At 41.6% G+C, this 17,488-nt stretch overlaps 1 protein-coding gene across 8 annotated transcripts in view; it reads left to right on the top strand.

Annotated features, from left to right (window-relative positions):
* Positions 1 to 17,488, top strand: part of MARCHF1 (membrane associated ring-CH-type finger 1) — a 120,429-nt gene that overhangs the window by 78,442 nt on the left and 24,499 nt on the right. For 6 of the 8 annotated variants that reach the window (XM_083520298.1, XM_083520294.1, XM_083520295.1 and 3 more), the window contains 2 exons: positions 4,152 to 4,231; positions 4,518 to 5,267. In XM_083520298.1, the coding sequence (XP_083376424.1) occupies positions 4,152 to 4,231; positions 4,518 to 5,267 (830 nt within the window). The remainder of the gene's footprint in view (positions 1 to 4,151; positions 4,232 to 4,517; positions 5,268 to 17,488) is intronic. The other 2 variants (XM_083520300.1, XM_083520299.1) reach the window with 1 other exon arrangement.

The raw sequence follows: 17,488 nt of genomic DNA, 5'->3' as shown, positions 1-17,488 counted from the left end.
TACCTCACCCTTGCTCAGAACAATTCGCCAGGATTTTCTTTTTGTTTTTTGAATGGGACAGCAGCATTGCAGTGATCCATCTTACGTGGGGTGGCGACCCAATTATGGTTCACGACAAATTTGTTGAAAGCGAGTGCTCTAAAGCACCATGTAACCGCTACGTTCTGACATAGTGACAAAAGAAACATTTCAGAAGGCCAGAACTAATCCGGTAGAATTGGTGCTGTTTCTGAGGCCTAGCCCTGCTCCCATAAAGAAATGGGCTTTCTTGTTTATAAATATGTTGCTGCAAAACATAATTTTGTATTGCTGCCTTCAATTATGCTACCGATACAATCTGCGTTGATGAATTTTCTGCAGCTGTCCTCTGGTGTAACTTTCCCCCTTCATTTAAATAGTGCTTTAAAATAAAGTATTTTTATGAAGTGTCTATTAAAGGAATTTGCCATTTGAAGTTAATTATGCTGTCATGAAATGAAATAGAAGTCTTTTGTGTAGCCAATCAAGTTACAGCCTACAATCATGATGTGCTAAATGTGAGGTTGCGACAGCAAAGTTTTACATGTTAACCTTGCATATTAGTAGTTCTATATGTGCTGCACATATTTTCTATTTTTTTTCTTTGATGTGACAATTGCATTAGAATTTATATTTTTAAAAATCATTTAATTTTGAATCATGTACTCAATGCGCTGTCTGCCTAAATTGAACATGGTTTCTGCAGCTGTTTGTCATCCTCCAGGAGGGCAGTGAATATACAATCCTTGTGCCATGTTGCGTACTTGCTGTGTGCCATGTTATATACTTGCTTCCTCTGTACCATACTGACTACCAGCTGTGGGAAAATAATAAGTTTGGGAGGACGGCGGAGGGGGGAAGATTATTGGTTTTGTCTCCCCCTTGTTTTCATTATGTATTTTGTGTTTTTATATATTTTTTATGCCTTTGAACCCCTCTGCAATCTTCAGATGATACACATTTAACAAACAAACAAATAAATCTATTAAAATAAAATACGTATTTGATAGGTGTAAAGAGCCAAGAACGATGTTGCTTGTATTAAGATAACTACAAAAGCTTGTAGATTGCAAAATTCCAAATAGGTAGTGGTGGGCTGCATGGATTGGTCCATTTTTACTCCAGCGTGGGGTCTGAATTTTTAAAGAATTCCTACCTCATAGAAAAGTAATAGAAGCATGCATGGGATTGCAACTTCTGTTAAGCTGAAGTGATTTTTATCCGGCAATTGCATGGATTTCCTCACCCAGGTCTATGCCCAGTACATATGATGGCTATTTTGGATGAAAAGGAAGCAGTTCCTTCCCAGCCCGCTTATAATAAAGCAATAAGTAGTCCAGAAGGCTTCAGGAGACAAAGTGGGTGTCCCAAATTACTTCAGCTAGCTTTGTTTCCAGGATGAAAACAAGCAACATAAAAAATTGAATAAATATACATGAAATACACACACAAAAAGGCTGTGTTTATCTCTGGATACGTATGCCTAACTCCCGCATGAGTTACCACAACTGATCACAGATGTTAAGAAAAGAAGGAATGCAATATGTGTCATATACCCACCAGCTGTGGCCAATATCTGCAGCAGGCATCTTTCCCCTAATGTTCCGATTTTGTAGTTCTTCTTACAGAAATGTTAATTGAAATGTTTGCATATGGGAAAAAGAAAACCCTCAAGAACATGAAATTATTCTTTCCCACCCCCTCCCAACGTAGGTTTCGTTTGTACATTCTATTGCACAAAGTTTGATGCGACACATCTGGCTGGCAGTGTCTGTGAGTTGTGTGTTAGGATCACCACAGCAAAGAAACATTATGCCATAAAGAATAGCAATCAAACATACTCCTACTCTGTGCTTCTAAAAAGCAATAATGAGTCCCAAAATGTTTCAAGCTGGTTAAATTTATAATTGAATTATACTGTCATCTTTAGCCAGGCGACCATAAGCTTACGAAGTGTGGGTGTCTCTTAAAAACTAACAGTGTAAACCTATGGATGCCCACTTAAAAGTAAATTCTATTAATTTTAGTGGGTTTTACTCAGCCTAAAGGTCCCAGTGCACATTGTCACACGTAATGGCCCTGGATGTAGATACATATCAGCTGAGTTAGCATCATGATGTAAATGGAAATGAACATGCAGAGTGATCTGCATCTAAATTTATAACTCAGTGTGTGTGAAAATCTGACTTTAGGCCAGCCCTACCTTTGGGCAGCATGTGAGGGACATCTGAGGCAGTAGGTGCTAGTATATAAGGAGCAGCAGCAGTGGCAACCCTCCAGCTCAACTGTGCCTTCTGAGCCCTACTGGCCATTTTCCTCTATTAAAAGACATTTGTTGTTGTTGTTTAGTCATGTCCGACTCTTCATGACGCCATGGACCAGAGCACGCCAGGCATGCCTGTCTTCCACTGCCTCCCACAGTTTGGTCAAACTCATGTTAGGAGCTCTTTGTTATTCTGATACTTGCTCTGTTATTTTAAAAGCGACAGATTTTGTGGAGTCTACAGAAAGTATATTCAGGGTCCAGATGTGGCCTGTAGATTAGCCACACACCCTTTAAACAAAGAAAATAATGGAGAAGACTTATAGTAATGGAAAGAGCCAGTGGTTAGTGTTGGGCTAGGACCTGGAAAACTAGGGTTCAGATCTCCACTCAGACATGAAGTTCACTGGATAATCTTGGGCCAGTCATAGTCTCTCAGCCAAACATACCTTGCAGGGTTGTTCTGAGGATAAAGTGAGAGAGGGAGAACAAATAAACAATGGAGAGAGGGAGCTCCTTGGAGGAATAATAATAATAGAAATATTTTTAGGATTATTTTTTTTGTTCAAAATTAAGAGGGGGGAAAAATATTCCTGAGAGCTGTGAGGTAGATTTGTGGCAATGCATGATTGTAGGGTAGGGGAAATAGTGTTGCCTTTAACTGTAATACTTTGATTGTGAATCTTAGGATATTGTGTAGGCCTGATTGTTTTCGCTTTTGGTCCACTTCAACATGACAAATTTCCTACATTAAAAAGCATTTCAATGAAGTATTTTGCAACATGTGCCAATTATACATAAGAATATTGGAAGAGCCCTGCAGGGTCATGTGAAAGGCCCATTTAGGGTAGCAGTCTGTTCCCACAGCGGCTAGCAAGATGCCTATGGGAACCCCACAAGCAGGACTTGAATGTGATAGCACTGTCTTGGTTTTGTTCCTCAGCAGCTGATATTCATAGGCATACCTGTCTTCAGAGTAATGTTTATGTCCAATCATCACTTCAGAAACTGTTCATAATACTAAAGACATTCACATTGTCCCGTGAAACAGTGTGTGTGAAGCAGTCTTCTGTGCTATACCTCCAGCCAGAATACTGATTAATCACAAGGTTTATGCCAAGGAGGACTTCAGTTCAGAGCTTTAAGAGTAATGTAGCTGGTGCATAACATAAGCCTTCAGGTCATTAACAATTAAGCTAACTACAGAGTTTAGCTATGTGCAAAACTATATTGTTAGTAACCTTCTAGCTACCATGGAACAATCTTGTTTTCTAGCCAAAACATATTTAGTCTGCAAATTGCTGTGGCTGCTTTATGATGGGACTCGCTCATACTGTGGAAGTGTTTTGCTTCAGATGTTTGGACACGTAAATAGTTTCTGAAAGTGAATTTGATTGCTCTGATGATACGTCTTTAAAAATAGTATTTAAGCTTCATGTTGCTTCTGCCCTCCCACTCTGCAACGGTCTGGCAGCCCTGCCTCAGCCCTTACTCAGCACAATATCAGTGCAGTTCACTTTGTTCCAGTAAGGAGCCTCATCGTTGTTGAAATTTGGCAGCTGTTGTTTCCTTCATGCTCTGTGCTCTCAGTAGACCCAACTGCAAAATGAAACCTTTAGCCTGCAGAAGTTTGTTCCTCAAACAAGATAAAATATGTATGTGGACTGCAACTGTAGCCCTTAGAACATTTAGTTCCTCAAAAGGGTTTTGCTTTTGCAGGCACTTCCTGTATTTTAGAAGTGCGTGGATGTGAAAACATCGTAAAGAGCTGCACAAGTTAACTTTTGTTTTAATCATGTGGAAAAGCAGTAAAATATCGACTCTTTATTTCATTGATAAAGATTCCAAATTATCTAACTTCTTTCAACAGGCAAGCAGTCCTACCACAGGGACAGCACCCAGAAGCCAGTCACGGTTATCTGTCTGCCCTTCTACTCAGGACATCTGTAGGTACGTGATAAAAGAGTGGTCCTAATCTGATTGATGCATAGTCTTCTTTATCTAATGATCCGTAGCTCTTGCTTTTGCCTAACCTCCCCCCTCCATGGATTTACATTCAAATCTACTTTTCGTTTGTCATTTTCAGTGTTTTGTTATGTCTTTTCCATATCTTTTTTTCTGTTTAAGTCACAATTATTTTTGTTTTCATTTCAAAATCCTGATTTGTTTCGTTTCTTTCTCTCTCTTTTCGTTTTATCATTTTCCATCCATCTCCTTCGCTTGCTGCTTTGTTTAGACCTCCCACCTTGCATGACATATCAGAAGATAAGTTTGAAAACTCGACCCCTGTCACGGTACTGAGTCCAGCTAGTAAAGAAACTGGTAGGAAACAAGTGAAGCGAAGGGTTAGGCGGAGGAAAGAGCCTGAGGAGAATAATGGGCATGCAGAAAAGCAAAAAAGAGAGAAGGATGGCAAGTTGCACCCCAACATTGCAAATCGTGCATGGAATGCCTTGCGCAAAGTATCATCTGATTCATCATCTTCAGATGAGAACCACTGGGCCCTGGTTAGAAAGAGAGAGAGAGCCAACATGCCCAGGAGAATGAGAAGGCGGAGTACTTCAAACACTCGGACAGATGATTCTTCCAGGAAGAATGCCATTGAACTTGTAACTATGGGGACAGGTGGGGAAAAGAAGCAAGAAGAGAAGATTGAGCCTGAAGGCTGCACTCCTAGTCACCGCAGGAGAAGGATTTCACGGTGTAAAGAGACCTGCCGCTCACCGTCTTCTGTGGAGGCAAGGAGCTCCTTTAGACAAGGTGGGAAACACCAGGACAAGTGCAGCCGCAAGGATCCAGAGCCTTCAAGGAACATGAGACGAGTCAAAGCAATCAAGGAGGAAAGTGGTTCAGAGAAAGGCCCAGACAGTGATATTTTGTCAGTTCCAGAAAATGGAGTACCTGCTGGGACAGGGCTTGCTGCATCGGCTGCTGTTCAGAAACCTGCGTTTTATGATGACTTGTCAGATGATTTCGAAGTGTGCAGGTTTGTCTCCTAATGCAAAAGGAATTTCTAAGTGCTATGAATTATATAAAGGAGATGGTTGGTTGTTGTTTTTCCTCCCTGATTCATACTGCTTTTGGTGTCTAGATACATAAGAACCATGCTTAGCAACTAAACAGCAGCAGGTAGTCTGGGTTTCATACAGACTTTAATCTTGGAATCACAAAAACCATCTTGAGGCATGATATTGGGTCATTTTTTAAAAAGTTGTTAAAATGCAATAGGATATAGAATCCTCTTTCAGAGTGCTCCTTCTTTTATGTTGGGTGGGATTTTTGAGCTGCTGTGTGCATGGCAAGAACACTGTTGCATTGAAAAGTATATGTTCTCCTGATGATATGAATTATAACCTATATATGATAATACCAACTTTCCTAGGCTTAAGTCATCAATCTATAGTTTTAAGTAGCACTATGCAAGTTAATATGCCTATATAATAATATGAACATAGGCATGATAGCTACAGTTCTGCCTCCGCTGTAAGAGGCAATATGCTTCTGAATAACAGTTCCTGGGAATCAGAAGGGGGAAGAGTACTATTGCAGTCAGCTGCTGCTTGCAAAATTTCCATAGGCAACTGTTAGAACAAGATGCTGGACTATGTGGTCCTTTGCCCCTGATCCAGTTACTTACTGTTGGAGATTTGTGATAATAAGCTTTCCTCCAATTTTATTTATTCTAAAAAATTAAAATAAAATTCTATCCCACCTTTCTAGTCCCCATGTACTACTCAAGGCAGCTTTCAGTAATTTAATGCAATTTAAAAAAATACAGTTAATCAAACAATAAGCAACATTAGAATCCACTGAAAAGCAGCAGCAGCAGCAGATATCAGAAGATCCTTGTTTTACTCCCTTATCATGCCGCTATATATATATATATATATATATATATATATATATATATATATGTTTTCGTAGATTTTCACGGGTACAGGAATGCAGGTTTTGGTGTCCTCGGGTGTCTTCCCGTGTAAAAGTTGGGGTGTCTAGGCGACGTTTCGACGAGGTCTCACTCGTCATCTTCAGGCTGGTGCTTTCGGCTTCTTGTTACTGGAACAGAGCGGGATCTCAGTGTTTGTGTTCCTATAAATACTGTAGAGGGGTGTGGTGTATTGCCTCAAAAGTTCTGGGCAGAGGGGAAGTTCCCAGGCTAGTGTTCTTTTCTTCTTTTGTTCCTTAATTACTTGAGGGATATCTTGAGTGATTTCTTGAGTGATATTCTGAGTACCACTTAGGTGGGTCATTAGGTGTGGATTAGTTGCTAAAGCCTTCGTGTCTTGACCTCTTGAATTTGTGAAGAGTTTTTCTGGGAAGATGGCTGTACTGCACTTAGTTGTGCTTTGGCTTGGCTTCGTGTATAGGGGCGAGCTGTGGTTTTGTGCCTTGTGCCAGCCAGATCTGTGTAGGGATTGCAGGGGGGTGCAGCATCCGGAGGTGCCACTATGGTTTGGTTACTGGATGGTGTCTGTAATTTATCTGTGGAGAGGGTCTGGGTTTGGGTCTGGTGTGGTTGATTGGTGGTGGCGTTCTGTGTGCCTCTGGATCTGGTGTCGGTTTTTGTGGGGAGGGCTAATTTCCAGATGTCTGGCAGGCGGGACGTGTCGTCACGCTTGTTCATGTTGTGAGGGTGTTTCTCTATCTCGATGGCTTCCATGATTATTCTCTTGTGGTGATGTTCCATGTTAAAGAGCAATTTGGAATCTGCAAAATTAATTTCGTGTCCTGTTTCTTTCATGTGTTGGAAAAGAGAGGAAGATTTTTCTTCTTTTTTGACGGCATTCTTGTGTTCTGCGATACGTGCATTTATTCGTCTGTTTGTTTGTCCAATCTGTACATGGAACACTTTGAAACCAATGCTTTAGACAAGTCAGAACACAAACCCAAACTTTGGCTCAGATATGTTGACGACACCTTTGTAATTTGGCCACACGGGAAAGAAAAACTAGATAGCTTCCTCACACATCTCAACAGCCTACACCCCAAAATACAATTCACTATGGAAATAGAAGCCAACAACCAGCTTCCCTTCCTTGACGTCCTAATCTACAAAAAACCTGATGGCTCCCTAGGACACACTATCTACCGGAAAAAAACACACACCAACCGCTACTTACATGCTCAATCACACCACCACCCTGCACAAATAAACTCCGTAGCCAAGACCCTCATCTCCAGAACCAAACGCCTGGCTGACAAAGACCACTTGACAACTGAGTTACAGAATCTCTCAAATGTGTTAATCGCCAATGGATACCAGCAAAACAGGGTTAAGAAGCTAATCCAAAAAGAAACACCCCCCAAAAACCAAGACACGGAAGAAAACAATGGCATGGCCCTCCTTCCTTATATCAAGGGCACTACAGATAAAATTAGCAAAATCCTCCATAAACACAATATCAAAACAGCCTTTTGCACCAACCAAAAAATAGCCAATATCCTCAGAAACCCCAAAGATAAAATCCAGTTGGAAAACCAAGGGGTCTATGAAATACCCTGCAAAGTCTGCCCAGCCACGTACATTGGACAAACAAACAGACGAATAAATGCACGTATCGCAGAACACAAGAATGCCGTCAAAAAAGAAGAAAAATCTTCCTCTCTTTTCCAACACATGAAAGAAACAGGACACGAAATTAATTTTGCAGATTCCAAATTGCTCTTTAACATGGAACATCACCACAAGAGAATAATCATGGAAGCCATCGAGATAGAGAAACACCCTCACAACATGAACAAGCGTGACGACACGTCCCGCCTGCCAGACATCTGGAAATTAGCCCTCCCCACAAAAACCGACACCAGATCCAGAGGCACACAGAACGCCACCACCAATCAACCACACCAGACCCAAACCCAGACCCTCTCCACAGATAAATTACAGACACCATCCAGTAACCAAACCATAGTGGCACCTCCGGATGCTGCACCCCCCTGCAATCCCTACACAGATCTGGCTGGCACAAGGCACAAAACCACAGCTCGCCCCTATACACGAAGCCAAGCCAAAGCACAACTAAGTGCAGTACAGCCATCTTCCCAGAAAAACTCTTCACAAATTCAAGAGGTCAAGACACGAAGGCTTTAGCAACTAATCCACACCTAATGACCCACCTAAGTGGTACTCAGAATATCACTCAAGAAATCACTCAAGATATCCCTCAAGTAATTAAGGAACAAAAGAAGAAAAGAACACTAGCCTGGGAACTTCCCCTCTGCCCAGAACTTTTGAGGCAATACACCACACCCCTCTACAGTATTTATAGGAACTCAAACACTGAGATCCCGCTCTGTTCCAGTAACAAGAAGCCGAAAGCACCAGCCTGAAGATGACGAGTGAGACCTCGTCGAAACGTCGCCTAGACACCCCAACTTTTACACGGGAAGACACCCGAGGACACCAAAACCTGCATATATATATATATATATATATATTTCATTAATTCTGTTAGACTTGGGTAAATGGTCCACATAATTATTGTGTGACTGGTCCTTACATGTTGCTAAAAGATCCCCTGGCTTTCTTTTGTGATGACCTAGGCAGAAGTGCGCATAAGTGAAATTGAAATGAGGAAATGTTTTGAGTCATGTAAGTGGATAAGGCTCAAAATCAGCTGTTACTTTTTGGATGTAGAGATTGTACCAGTGCCTTCAAAATATAGAAATTTGGCAAATGTGAAAATATCAATCAGTTAGAACTACTTTATATAAAGGAAAAACAGTTGCCTGATATATCTTAACAATAGTGCCTGTGCTAGAATCAGCTTTCCTTTCCCCCCAGACTGCAAGCAATTATGCTCTAGCTCAGGGCTGACTCACCTATGAGGCAAGATGAAGCGACTGCCTCAGGCAGCAGGATCACAGGGGCAGCAGATCCTGTTGTAGATCTTAGCCTGTCTTCTCCCTACCACCAAGACATAGGCATGATCAAAGCCTACCAAGTGAAGCATGACTTTGTTTTTATAACTCAGACCATGTGCACCTTTTTCGGCAATGTGATTTTTTAAAAAGGGGGCAGTTATGTGGGGCCTTGGAGATACACCTACAAGGGACACATTCACAATGCAGAGTTCTGTGGGAATTTTGCATTTCATGGTGATTGCTTTGAAATGTGTTTTATGAGCCGACAGATTTAGTTGCATGCATCAGCCTGTGTACATAATTGAGTCACAGCTGTAAGCTACCATAGTGTAAATATAGTAATGTCTGCAGGAAGTGTGCAACTAACATCATCTGGACCTCATATATAGTGAGGACTTGACTGGGCCATATATTGATCGACTGGGATAGAAATAATCATTGTGTATAAAAAGTTGAATCAATGATGACTCCTGAGGTGATGGGTATCACAAACCTGGAAGCTATGATTGGCCAACCTTCCTGGAGCATGTGTTCGTGTTGCATGACAACATCACATCTTGCATTCACATCCTGTTTGCAGACTTCCCATAGGCATTTGTCTATGGTCATTGCAAGAGCAGTGTGGTGGGCTGGATGGGCCTTTGGTCTTATCCAGCAGGCCTCCGTTTATGTTTTCTGTCTCTTCAGCTGTAATGAAAATTAGACTACTATTTTTCCATGCTGGCACACAAATTGAGCTCTCCAAGACAGTGATATATATCTTGTAATCATTCCTAAATGTATCACACCGAGAGGTAGTAAGTACATGTAGAGTAAATGCTGCAAAAACTGCTGCATGCTAATTTTTATCACCAGTAAGCTATCTTACTTGTTAAACTATCAGAGAACAAGTAGGAGAGATTTATGACCCAATAATACTGATTCAGCTAAAAACAGGCTTTCCTGTTTTTACTTTAGTGAAAGATACATTCCTGCATTGAGTCAAAAGCCAATTTGTAGTCCGTTTTCTGATAGTCATCATTTTTTTCGAAAAGAAGGGGGAAAATGCAATAAAATATTCATTGAGAAAAGAGAGATTATCTACTACACTGTCTCATTTGAACACTGGGTAATTTAACTTGCATACCAAAACTAAAAGGGTACACATACTTCTTAAAAAGACAGGTAAAGTGTCAGGAGTCCAGGAAACAACCTTTTTTAAATAGACTCTGGCAACAGTCCCATTGCATCTGCTTCTTCCTGTTGTTGCTACCTTTCGGTATAACTGATCAATTAACTAACTAATCTGTAGAATTGAAAAGAGTGCTGGATGCAGAACTTAGTCCTGCATCAATTAATGATTGTCCCTCACCGTCAACCATATTTTATTTATACTGTTAAGTGGTTAATGCAGAACTGCACATAATCGGCCACTAACCTTTTGAACAATAGTACTACTGCTGCGTCATACTTGGGACAAGTGGCTATCTTGAAATCCAGCAGAGCCACCTGAAAGCTGCGCAGTTGGATTAGAGAACCACTGCTTGCTCAGATGGTTCCAGCTGGGTATAATGGACCCACGTATTGGCAGCTCAATATCTTGCCAGATAGCAGTAGCAGAGAATATAGCTTTTGCAACAGCACTCTGCACACCTGTGATTTCCAGCGACTGGTATTCAGAGCCATACTGGCTTCTGAAAGTGGAGGTGGAAATAACCATTCTGGCTAATAGGCACAATCATCCAATCCTTTTTAAAAGCCCTTGGAGACTGTTCTCTTAATGGCCCATACTTAAAGGGTCATTACCTCACCAGGAAACTAGCCTGCCTATTCCAGGAATTGAATCTGTGATGGATCCATGAATTAAAAGTATCTGTCCTTGGAGGGGCGTCACTTTCTACATCCCTCCATCAGGAGAACTAAGCGTATATTCCTACTATCTACTTCCTTTTGCTTATTTAGTTCGTAATACATAAGAGGACCTCTCCTCTTATCCCAGGGGTCAGCAAACTTTTTTCAACAGGGGGCCAGTCCCTTGTGGGGGGGCGGACTATATTGGGGGGGAGGAAGGGAATGAACGAATTCCTATGCCCCATAAATAACCCAGAGATGCATTTTAAATAAAAGGTCACATTCTACTCATGTAAAAACATGCTGATTCCCAGACCATCCGTGGGCTGGATTTAGAAGGCAATTGGGCCGGATCCAGCCCCTGGGCCTTAGTTTGCCTACCCATGTCTTATCCCATGTCTGCTAAGCTTACTCAGAAGTCTTTAGTGATGTACTTTATCAAAAGCTTTTTGAAAGTCCAAATATACTATGTCAACTGGATCTGCTGTGGAACAGAGTTGAGAATTCTGCTGGTGTATTTGCCATCTCAGTGTATTTGTTGACCTGGTCTGATATTTTCCAAACTTAGTTGTAGGGGTCAGGTGAAAGGGATTTGTCTTCCATAAAGGCCTTTCTGTATGTTACAATAGCAGTGTAGTGCATAGACTACTGAAAACAAAACCATGTACTTTACTTTGTGAATGCAAATTTGTTGTATCTGAGAACGAAGTGACTGGATCAACAGGGGATGCTTTCCAGTCATTTACTGAGTCAGGCTATACTTCTGTCATCATAAAATATGCTGCTGATGTACCGTGGTGCCTTGCAAGATGAAATTAATTCGTTCCACGAGTTTTTTCCTCTAGCGAATTTTTCGTCTTGCGAAGCACAGTGTCAGAAAAGTTTTGGAAAAGCTTCAAAAATCACCAAAAACCTCAAAAAAGGCTACCACACCGCGTTCTATGAGTTGCTTCTCGAAGTCAAGTCACAACTGTATTAACAGTGTTAAGAAAAATGAAACAAACTTGCAAAAAATGCAAGACGTTTTCGTCTTGCGAAGCAAGCCCATAGGGAAATTTGTCTTGCGAAGCAGCTCAAAAACCGCAAAACCCTTTCGTCTAGCGAGTTTTTTGTCTTGCGAGGCATTCGTCTTGCGGGGCACCACTGTATGTATAGTGAGGAGGAACTCATTTAGAACTACTTCACATTGGGAGGAAATTAGTCAATTTTGGTGTGCTTTTTTAAAACACATTTTCTCATAGCCCTGCTTGAATCAGCTGTTTACCCTTAAGATTTTGTAGTATACAGGATCTGATCTTCTACCCTTTTCTTTTTTTTCAGACATACACTTCAGAACAATCTGCCCAATTTCCTTCCCCCTTCTTATTCAAATACCTGAAATGGGAATTTGTGACAGCATGAGGTTTAGCCTGCACTTTGAAAGTGAAGGAAGGAAGGCAAGCCAGCAAACGCAGTTCCTCCTCTTTGCTAACTTTGCCTCTGCCACCAAGCAGATATCCTTTTCCACCGCTGTCTCTACTAATCATGCCTCTTTTTCAAACTGGCCAAGCCAGCTCTCAGTACTGGGTGGAGTGAGAAGGCAATTAAGTATGGCATGAATAAGAAGATAGCAGCCATATTTAAATGCAAACAAATGTCGTTTTTACCAAAGCAGACTGGCAAGTCAGCGGTTTTTTAAAGAGGATCTTTAAGATTAAAACTTTAAAAATAGTTTAATCAGTTCCCCATTAGAGCAAAATAAGCATCCAGCTCAACGTATACTAGGCTGCTTGCCTCACTAAGCCAATACTCTCTCTCAATACCAGTTCTCTCAGAATTCTGTTTCTGGTTCCATTTGTGGCCTTCTGTCATGGCTTCTTTCTTATACAGTGCTGCAAGTGTATTTTATAACTTTTTAGTTCAGCTTTTCTTTTGTCTAATTTGCTTCAACTCCCTGCTTAAATACATTAATTCAACTGGGGGGGGGGGAGGATAGAGTCCAATTCCCCTAATTGGTTAGGCTGCCCACCCTCCTTTTATCTTGAGGCTTCATTTTCTTCTTAACTGCCAAATTAACTTTTGACCCTCCTCTTAACTTTGAACCTTTTGGCTTAGAACACACTCTAAAAAAAGAAAGCAACCATTTTATAAAAAAGAACAGAATATAAAATAATGAAACAGTTTCATTACTTCATAGACTGGTGACTTGAAGATCATGATGACAGGTTAAATCTCTACCCTACAACAGTTGTCTGGCATGCCCATGAAACAGGAGGGGGATAATAATAACAACAACAATAATAATATATGTATTTTAATTTACATGCTGCCCAACTGACTGGGTTCCCCAGCCACTCTGGGTGGCTTCCAACAAACTATGAAACCACAGTAAAACATCAAACATTAAAAACTTCCCTATACAGGGCTGCCTTAAAATGTCTTCTAAAAGCCAGATAGTTGTTTATCTCCTTGACATCTGACAGGAGGGCGTTCCACAGGACAGGCACAAATTCTCTGCCTTGTTCCCTGTAACTTCACTTCTTGCAGTGAGGAAACTGCCAGAAGCCCCTCAGAGCTGGATCTCAGTGTCCGTGTTGAACGATGGGGGTAGAAATGTTCAAGTACAATGTTCATGTAACTGAAACCAAAATGCTGTGGCTCACAGGTATTAGGCCATAGAGGCTGCATTTGGATAATTGTTCTCATCTTAATAATGAGAAATGAAAAGGTCTTTTGCCCTTCTGTCTTTCCTTAGTGGTATCTCTTGATAAGCCAGGTCTCTGATTATCCAGGATCATTAACCAACTTCAAATTGGTTTTTAACATTTTGGTGTTAACCATAGCCTCCCAGTTTGGATAAAACAGGAAACCGGTTAGTTATGTTCTATGACTATGTTCTTCCTTTACTGTCAGAGACAATACCAGTTGCTGGGAATTGCAGATGAGAAGAGTTGCACCCAGACCCTACTTGCAGGCTTACATGGGCATATGACTGACCAATGCAGGAACAGTATTCTGGACTAGATAGGCCTCTGACCTGATCCAGCAGGCTATTGTTATAACCTTATGACTTCATAGTTTATCAAGGCATGTGGCAAAGGAACTTCATGCATGGGAAACGTCCATGCAAAAGCCTGAGACAGGGTCACCAAAAATAGCTGAATTCTTTTTTCTTGTTTTGAGATCCTTTGTGATTATGTTAAAAGTTCTGTTATACTTCTGTGTTCAGACATGGATTTCATCCATTCCTCATATTTTCAAAAAAATAAATAAAAAATGCCCAGCTTTAATCCCATTGCTAAGTGTTAAGCAAACTCCAAAACAGGAGTGTAAGAAGATAGTGGTTTTTGTTCTGACCCATCTTCATCACAACCTGCTGTTTCCATGTCTACCAAGTACTGTTATTCATCCTGCTAAATGCTATTTGATATAATTTACATATTTATTTATTTATTTATTTATGTAAGTTATGAATTTAATTAATTACATAATTATTCCACACCAGTCATTTCTGTGTAAAGGAAGAAGCAAAACAATGCGTTTTTAAAACAGTAATCAATTACATATTGGTTGAGGGCTTAAGAACACACACACAAGAATATTGTGAGCAAATACCGATTGTATTCACTGGATAGATTTTCATTCCGAACCTGTGTCAAAAACAGTAGCAAATTCTACTTTCGTTTCCAATGGAATTTTTCAACATGCCTATCCCCAAAATGGGGACGCGGGTGGTGCTGTGGGTAAAACCTCAGTGCCTAGGACTTGCTGATCGTAAGGTCGGCGGTTCGAATCCCCGCAGCAGGGTGAGCTCCAGTCGTTCGGTCCCAGCTCCTGCCCACCTAGCAGTTCGAAAGCACCCTTAAGTACAAGTAGATAAATAGGTACCGCTTTATAGGGGAAGGTAAACGGCGTTTCCGTGTGCGGCACTGGTACTGGCTCGCCAGTTGCAGCTTCGTCACGCTGGCCACGTGACCCGGAAGTGTCTTCGGACAGCGCCGGCTCCCGGCCTCTTGAGTGAGATGAGCGCGCAACCCTAGAGTCAGTCACGACTGGCCCGTATGGGCAGGGGTACCTTTACCTTATCCCCAAAATACACAAACATGGGGAAAAAATAACAATGATGAAAGATTAAAAAATATATATTGAAAGATGTTCCAGTAGCACCAAGCATCCAGACAGTAAAGTCCACATACACTTCCACTTGCCACAGAAACTAGCAATGAGTTTCTGGAACTATATGATTTTTACCTGTCATAGCATACAGTGTTTCATTGTGATGTTTTTTGTCAGCAAGAACTTGCTGCAATTGATCTTAATTCCTTGTCTTCCCACTAGTTTTCATTGAACATTTCCTTCCTTGTCCCTTGTAAGTTTGTATTTTCAGTTATAGTATGTTGGGGATATGCAATTCCAGTTATAGGAGGGGACAGGATGAAGCTTGCAAAACAACAATAACAACAACAACCTGTCATTGTTTTCATCTTAGGGTACATGGTGTGTTTTTCAGCGTTTTTTCCTCATATTTGTGATGAGGTTATTGGACAACAGATTTGGCTGTTTTAACCTTAATAATTTCAACCTGGTAATTTGTAAAACAACATTGTCTCCATGGGATTCTGCTTTCAGACTTGAAAGCCATATCCAAGCTGCATCATTCAGTTGTGGGGACAAGGCTCACACTGTCAGAAGTATTCTCTTCATTCAACCTGCAAATCCAAAGAAAGCCATAGAGCTGATGGTATTTAGGAATCTTAAGTTTTAGGTTCAGTGCTACCATGTGAAAATGACTTTGGAGCTTGATGATAGAGAAACACAGCTTACACGGAGCATCAAGGTTGAGGTTGCTTTCCACATTTAGAAGTGACATTGCCATATAAGCCTGTCTTGGAGGTGTATTATCTTTATCTGAGTGAAGGATAATCTGTTGGGTGGATAATTTAGCTACTATTACTGTTCACTTTAGCTGCAATTCTGGTACATCCCTAGGGCATGTAAAGCTGTCATGTGCTGCTTGGCACCTCCTAAAGCATTTTTGTCATTCAAGGAAGTTTGGTCATCTTGAAACCTTTAAAGCACTTCTGTACCAGATATGGCTTCCCCCAAAGAATCCTGGGGTCTGTAATTTGTTAAGGCTGCTGAGAATCGTAGCTCTTTTTGAGGGGTCTCCTAACAACTTTCAGCACCCTTGACAAACTACACCTCCCAGGATTCTTTGGGGGAAGCCACAATTGTTGAAATGGCGTAAGAGTGCTTTCAGTGGATTTTACCTATGTGTCCTTGTTTCTTATCCTCCAGCTATCCTCTTGAGCAGTGCTTTTTTTTCCTATAAAAAGAGGTGCACCTTTTCGGGATGCCAAAGCTGTTGGGACGCAGCACTGTGCAAAAGGTTCTAGTATGAAAAAAAAAAGAGATGCAAAAACCAAACACTGGGGGGGGGGGAGCCCTGCTCTTGAGCCCCTAGAGATACAACTGGCTATTTGGAGTGAGTGCAGCAAAGGAGAGGTTGTAATAAATGAATCCTGTTACCAGACATCCCTGGTTCCCAGGGACAGTCCCCAGTTCTGCATATTTGTCCCCGGACAAATTCCATCCCCGGAATGTCCCCAGATTTGCAAATCTGTCCCTGGAAAAACGTGGCAGCGGCAGCCTCAGCAGCCCGGAGCCAGCCTGGTAGTGCAGTTGGCTCTGGCTGGCTTCAGGAGCTGCTCGCTGCCGTGGTGCCTGCCATTTTTCCTGCGCCCGAGCAGCGAACAGCTCCTGAAGCCAGCCAGAGCCAACTGCACTACCAGGCTGGCCCCTCCTGGGCAACGGCCGCCCGCCCGCGACTCCCAAGCCTCCCCTGATCTGTGAAAACAAAGGGGGAAGGTGATCGGGGAAGTCATGGGCGAGCAGCGTGCCATTGCCCAGTTTTTTTAAAAAAACCTCTGCGTATGTATACAATATGCATGTGTGCTTGGGCCCAGGGTCTTTTGCCTCACCATCCCTACTACTGACTCCCTGTTGCTAACTCAGCTTCAAAAAAAAGGGGGGGGAGTGTCCCTGGATTCATTGAAAAAAATCTGGTAACCAAATGTTACCCTTTTCAGTGGGTGACACCCAAGCAAAGTCTCTCTAGAAGCAGTAGCTGCTGGCACAGTGCTTTCTATGGCATGACTCCTTGTATAGTATTTATTTTCACTGCTATTAGGGTTGGTATACGTCCAGCATTGAACTGCAAACAGTGGAGGAGGCATGGTAGCTGTAACCTTCCCAACATTTCTTATTGATGCATACAGAGAGGGCATTTATTTATACAACCTGATGCACAGAAGCAGCCTGGTTCTGTAGCTCTGGCTACATCAAGTCTTCAGTAATGGTGGGGGAGGAACTTGTCAAGAGGACACAAAGCAGTTCAAACTCTCCCACTATCCTTCGCATGCGCCATCCATGCACAAACATATTTATTCTCTCCATCCTTAGGCAAACCCATCATTATCAACCAATCTTTTTATAGGGAAATAAATTACAAACAGAGCAAAAACAAACAGAAGA

The sequence above is a fragment of the Podarcis liolepis genome (assembly GCF_965112155.1).
Source record: "Podarcis liolepis genome assembly, chromosome: 9".
NCBI lineage: Eukaryota > Metazoa > Chordata > Lepidosauria > Squamata > Lacertidae > Podarcis > Podarcis liolepis.
The sequence above is the reverse complement of the archived record's forward strand: the minus strand, read 5'-3'. Positions and strand labels throughout refer to the sequence as shown.